The sequence below is a fragment of the Calidris pugnax genome, unplaced genomic scaffold (genome assembly GCF_001431845.1).
Source record: "Calidris pugnax isolate Ruff unplaced genomic scaffold, ASM143184v1 scaffold257, whole genome shotgun sequence".
Classification (NCBI taxonomy): domain Eukaryota; kingdom Metazoa; phylum Chordata; class Aves; order Charadriiformes; family Scolopacidae; genus Calidris; species Calidris pugnax.
Window position 1 is genome coordinate 43,168 of NW_015091033.1, and position 6,384 is coordinate 49,551.

Genomic DNA, 6,384 nt, shown 5'->3' on the forward strand with positions numbered 1-6,384 from the left:
GCAGAACCTTGCATTTGCTCTTGTTGAACCTCATGAGGTTCACCTGGGCCCACCTCTCCAGCCTGTCCAGGTCCTTTTGGATGACATCCCGTCCCTCTGGTGTATCGACACCACCACACAGCTTGGTGTTGTCCGCAAACTTGCTGATGGTGCCTTTAATCACCCTGTCTATATCATTGATAAAAATGTTAAACAGTATTTATGTTCAGATCCTGCCCCTGCCTCTGCAGTGCTGTCAACAGGAGAGTCTGGGAATGCAGGAACGTACCCAAAGGTACTTCAGTGATGGTTGAGGTGTTTCTCATGGCCATCAAGATTTCATCCAGGACTTCTGCTTTTGTCCTTCGGGCCGGAGGGCTGGGCATCCTCCCACACTGCAAGGAAGACCAGGAGGCTGCAGAATCTCCTCTCCACCCTCCAGGCTGATGATCCTCCACCTCCTTTTCCTGCCCCCTCTCCCAAACCACCCGTGCTTCTGCATGAGGTAGGTGAGATGGTCTTTTTTGGACCAAGCTGGTTGGGTTTTAATGCTGATTGAACGAGGGTGAGAGAACAGGGAGGTGCTGGGGATACAGAACCTGGGCCACACTCAAGCTCTCAGCCTCCATCCAAACATGTGGGTTGATCCAGATAGAGACACAACTGGTCTCCTTTTGGAGCTTTACCTTTTTCTGAGGTGGGTAGATCTTCTGCACAACGTCCAGTCCTGGCTTGGCATCCCGGTAAACCCTGGGGGGCTTCAGGAGGTCATACAACCCCTGCACGTTCTTCTGCATCCCTGTGAACCAGAAGGAAAATGGAACAACAAAAGCCTTTGCTGCTTGCTTCTTCAAAGCTTTGAGGAGGTCTTTGGGATGGGGCTTGGAGCAACATGCTCTAGTGGGAGGTGTCCATGCCCAGATGGTCTTTAAGGTCCCTTCCAACTCTAACCATTCTATGATTCTTTCTTGGTCAGAGTGGACCATAGTGCTCATCATCTTTTCTAAGCAGGAACCTTCTGCTATCTTCACTCACCAACTGGTTCAATAAAATCTTCACCGAGTGGCTCCTTGTAGCCTTTGCATTGCTCTGGAACCACCTGAGACCTTCCTCCCTGCCTCTGCTCACTCCTCTTCTCCAGCCTGCCCTCCGCCACAGGTCTCAGCAGGGGTCTGGGCACATCTTCCACCTCAAAGCAACAAAATAAAGGAATTCACAACAGCCCTTTCTTACCAGTCAAGCTGATGGTCTCTGGCCACAGCCAGAGGTCTCTCCTGGTGGCACCGAGCCACAGAGCCACCACCTCATCCCATCCCTGCTCAGCAGAACCAGGCCCAGGGGAAAGAGTGGCCATCCCCATCCCACTGCAGACTTTTTTTCCCCGATCATACCAAGATTTTCAGGGAAATCAAGTCAAAAAGCTGTCCTGGTGAGCTCTAGGAGGCACTTTTCCAGCAGATGCTGCAGGGACAATGCTGGACTGAGCCAGCCACCAAGGCAGCACCCCCTGTGCCACCCTTCAAAATTCTTCTTCTTGGTCACTAGTGCTTCCTTTCTTAAACCCCTTGCAGTCAAAGGAGGGTTATAACCACTGGTGCCCACAGCACATGTACATTTCATTCACTTAGGGAATGAAGATTCATCTATGGACTACTTCTGGACCAGCCCTGCAGTCCTGAACTTACAGCCTGGCCTCACCTGGGTCATGAAAAAGGATGGAATGTTCTCCTCAGCTGGGCCAGGAGGAGGCCTGGAGTCACCTTCCTCTTCCTCCAGTGATGGGGTTGTGGAGCTGATGGGGTGAAGAGGCTGGGCCAGACTTGGAGGTGCCACATCTCTCACAGTTTCCACTGCAGCTGGGAGCTGTTTCCAAGGAAAGGTCTTGGCAGGAACTTCCAGCATCTTCTTGACTTTGGGGAGATGCGACGTGACCTGAAGGGAACACAATGGATGTCCAAACACAAGTGTCAGTGTGGGGTCAGGTCTGGCAGCTGGGGGCTGATTGTTGAGGGACATGGAATTCCAGGGCAGTCCCAGCTCCAGGGACACCCTGGCAACATCTTCTGTCCTATAGGATCCCTCAGCCAAGGCCAAATGGCCTTCTAAACCCAAAAACCCAGTGACAAACCCTGCTTGGGGCAGCGATAAGGGGGTGGTGGGACTCCTCACCCTCATCCTGAGCAAAATATCTCCAATCTTTCCCACCCTTTCACAGAATCACATGGGGTGGAAGGGACCTCTGGAGATCATCATAGAGCAGGTTGCACAGGAACGTGTCCCGGTGGGGGTTGAATGTCTCCAGAGAAGGAGACTCCACCATCTCTCTGGGTAGCGTCTTCCAGGGCTCTGCCACCCTCACAGGAAAGAAGTTCCTCCTCATGTTTAGATGGAACTTCTTATATTCCAAATTTGTGCCCATTTCCTCTTGTCCTGTCACTGGGCACCACTCCTTCCATCTTTCCATCCATCCATCCACCCCCCTATCCATCCATCCATCCATCCATCCATCCATCCATCCATCCATCCTTCCAACTTCCTCCATCCTTCCAACCCTGCTGGGATCCATGAGTCCCACCAGCTCTTCCCGTGCTCTCCAGCAAGTTGGTTCCTGGGCAATCCTGCCCCGAGTATCACAGCAAGGGTTTCATCCCCACCTTGGGCAGAAAAAACCTCACGCTCCCGAGGCCCGTCCCTCCTTACCTTGCGGCTGGCTTTGAGAGGGATGGAGAAATGTCGCTTCTCCATGGCTACGTTCTTCTGTCGGACAAGTTTAATCCCCAGATCGTGCTGGAGGAGCTGGGTCAGGAGAGGTGGCTGCCCTGGAAGAGCAGAGGTTCATCAGAGCTGCAGGAGAGCCCATGGCCCGCTCCTTTGCTGGCAGCACACTCTGGCCCGTGCCAACTATCAAAACGCAAAAGATGCGTTGCCAGCAGGTCCAGAGAGGTGATTCTGCCACTTTGCTCTGCTCTGGTGAGACCTCACCTGGAGCATTGTGTGCAGGTCTGGAGCCCTCACTAGAAGAAGGACATGGACCTGATGGAGAGGGTCCAGAGGAGGGCCACGAGGATGATCAGGGGGATGGAGCACCTCTGCTACGAGGACAGGCTGAGGGAGCTGGGGTTGTTCAGCCTGGAGAAGAGGAGGCTCCAGGGAGACGTAATAACAGCCTTCCAGTACCTGAAGGGGCCTACAGGAAGGCTGGGGAGAACCTGTTTAGAAAGGCCTGCAGTGACAGGACGAGGGGCAATGGCTTCAAGCTGGAGGGGAACAGATTTAGACTGGAGATGAGGGTTGAGGCCCCATCCCTGGAGATATTCAAGGAGAGGCTCGACGAGGCCCTGGGCAACCTGGTCTAGTTGGGGGTGTCCCTGCTGACTGCGGGGAGGTGAGACTAGATGACCTTTGGAGGTCCCTTCCGGCCTGGGCAACTCTATGATCTATGATTCTATGATTCTATGATTTTATGAACTAACCCCAGGCTCAACTCAGAGCATGGCACTGCCCAGGGACCAGAGTAGAAGCCACCCTGTTTTGTAGGGAGATGTTTTATCCCTAAGGACACGCATGGGACCAGGCTACATGCCCCCAAGGCCAGAGGAGCAGTCCTGACCTGTTTTATTTACTAGTCTACACACAGCTCGTGCAGGGTGCGACACCATTGCAACGTTTCACCACCAGAATCATTCTGGCTACCTTCAAGTGTTGCCTATGGAGGCCACGGGCACCTTTGGGGTTTATCCCACCTGCTCAGAGAGCTGGAGGAAACCCGGATCAGCTTCAGATCAACCCTTTGTGGGATAAACACCATGTGGAGAGCAAAATTTAGCCTGAGACTGCACTGTTGCGGCCACGGGTGGGCTGTTAAGGACCTTGATGAGGCTGGGAACTGCAGAAGGGCATTAATCATAGAATCATAGAATGGTTTGGGTTGGAAAGGACCTTCAAGATCATCCAGTTCCAACCCCCCTGCCATGGGCAGGGACACCTCCCACCAGACCAGGTTGCCCAAAGCCCCATCCAGCCTGGCCTTGAACCCCTCCAGGGATGGGGCAGCCACAGCTTCTCGGGGCAACCTGGGCCAGGCTCTCATCAATTCATGGTGTTTGCAAGAGCAGTGCTCATCTGCATTGCTCTTTAGAGAGCAGAGAGGATTAAATCACCTCCTTGAGGGCCAAAGCCAGCGTGGCAGGAGTGTCCAAACACCAAAAGGCAATGTTGTCCCTATCTCAGAGAGCTGACAGCGAAGGAGGGACAAAGCAGGAGTCCCCCCATGGAGCTAGGCTCATACCGTACCGCTCCGGGTGGTGGTAAGAGGGTTGTCATGAAATGTCAGCTCCTCCAGGCAGGGGAAGAAAGCCACAGGCAGGAGAGCTGTCTCATCCACGATCTGCAAGATAAAAGTGTTTGCTGTAAGCACTAAGTCACGCTGGAGGCTGTAGAGTTTCATCCCAACCCATCCCAATCCCAATCAAAGCGTGTTCCTCCGACACGTGGGGACCCGCAGATGACACCAAACTAGGTGGGAGTGTTGATCTGCTCGAGGGTCGGAAGGCTCTACAGAGGGATCTGGACAGACTGGAGCAATGGGCCAAGGACAACGGGATGAGGTTTAATAAGGCCAAGTGCCGGGTCCTGCATTTTGGTCACAACAACCCCGGGCAACGCTACAGACTTGGGGCAGAGTGGCTGGAAAGCTGCCCGGCAGAGAAGGACCTGGGGGTGTTGGTAGACAGCAGGCTTAACATGAGCCAGCAGTGTGCCCAGGTGGCCAAGAGGGCCAATGGCATCCTGGCTCGTATCAAGAATAGCGTGGCCAGCAGGAGTAGGGAAGTCATCGTGCCTCTGGACTGGGCACTGGTGAGGCCTCACCTCGAGGGCTGTGTTCAGTTTTGGGCCCCTCACTACAGGAAAGACATTGAAGTGCTGGAGCGTGTCCAGAGGAGAGCCACCAAGCTGGGGAGGGGTCTGGAGAACAAGTCCTATGAGGAGAGGCTGAGGGAACTGGGCATGTTTAGTTTGGAGAAGAGGAGGCTGAGGGGAGACCTCATTGCCCTCAACAACTACCTGAAAGGAGGTTGTAGAGAGGCAGGTGTTGGCCTTTTCTCCCAAAGGACGAACGACAAGACCAGAGGAAACGGTCTGAAGTTGGGGCAGGGGAGATTTAGATTAGATATTAGAAAGAATGACTTTCCTGAGAGAGTGGTCATGCACTGGAACAGCCTGCCCAGGGAGGTGGTGGAGTCACCATCCCTGGAGGGATTTAAGAAACGTATAGACATGGCTCTTCAGGGCATGCTCTAGTGCCCAAGGTTATTGGTTTATGGCGAGGTGTTGAGTGTGGGGTTTAGTTGGTGGGTGCGGTGGTTTTGGTGGGCGTTTGGTGTGGTGTGGTGTGTGGGTTTTTTTGGTTTTTTTGTGGGTTTTTTTTTGTGGTTGGACTCGATGATCTCAGAGGTCCCTTCCAACCACTAAGATTCTGTGATTCTGTGATCCCTTAACCAGCGATGCCCAGCAGCTCTGAGGACAGAGGCAGCGCTTCTCTCTCCCTCCTGCCTGCTGCAGCGAGAGGACTGGCACCAAAACCACCCAGGAGAGCCACAGGGTAGAGGGGCAGGACTTGTTTTTCTCCAGCCCAGGGCTGTAGAGCAGGAAAAAAATCCTGCTTCTCCACACCACAGCCCAAACCACAACCTGGCCAGGGCACCACGGCCAGAAACCAGCTCACCCACAAGGCATGAAGGTTGTGGCCTTGAGCAACCTGCTCTAGTGGGAGGTGTCCCTGCCCATGGCAGGGGGGTTGGAACTAGATGATCTTTGAGGTCCCTTCCAACCCAAACCATTCTATGATTCTAACCAGCGATGCCCAGCAGCTCTGAGGGCAGAGGCAGCGCTTCTCTCTCCCTCCTGCCTGCTGCAGCGAGAGGACTGGCACCTAAACCACTCAGAAGAGCCACAGGGTAGAGGGGCAGGACTTGTTTTTCTACAGCCCAGGGCTGTAGAGCAGGAAAAAAAATCCTGCTTCTCCACTCCACATCCCAAACCACAACCTGGCCAGGGCACCACGGCCAGAAACCAGCTCACCCACAAGGCATGAAGGTTGTGGCCTTGAGCAACCTGCTCTAGTGGGAGGTGTCCCTGCCCATGGCAGAGGGGTTGGAACTAGATGATCTTTGAGGTCCCTTCCAACCCAAACCATTCTATGATTCTATGAACCTTGTGGTGATGACACCATCTGAACCAGGGTGCAGCTGCAGCCCAGAAGACCAATCCCATCCTGGGCTGCATCAAAAGATGCGTTGCCAGCAGGTCCAGAGAGGGGATTCTGCCACTTTACTCTGCTCTGGTGAGACCTCACCTGGAGCATTGTGTGCAGGTCTGGAGCCCTCAATAGAAGAAGGACATGGA

General features: G+C 54.0%; 1 protein-coding gene across 1 annotated transcript in view; it reads right to left on the reverse strand.

Annotated features, from left to right (window-relative positions):
* The window catches only part of XRRA1 (X-ray radiation resistance associated 1), a 26,554-nt gene that overhangs the window by 2,755 nt on the left and 17,415 nt on the right, over positions 1 to 6,384 (reverse strand). Inside the window, exons 12-17 of the mRNA XM_014956122.1 lie at positions 4,273 to 4,366; positions 2,680 to 2,798; positions 1,678 to 1,911; positions 1,015 to 1,168; positions 666 to 778; positions 269 to 374 (exon numbers count right to left, since the gene is read on the reverse strand). Of these exons, the coding sequence (XP_014811608.1) occupies positions 269 to 374; positions 666 to 778; positions 1,015 to 1,168; positions 1,678 to 1,911; positions 2,680 to 2,798; positions 4,273 to 4,366 (820 nt within the window). The remainder of the gene's footprint in view (positions 1 to 268; positions 375 to 665; positions 779 to 1,014; positions 1,169 to 1,677; positions 1,912 to 2,679; positions 2,799 to 4,272; positions 4,367 to 6,384) is intronic.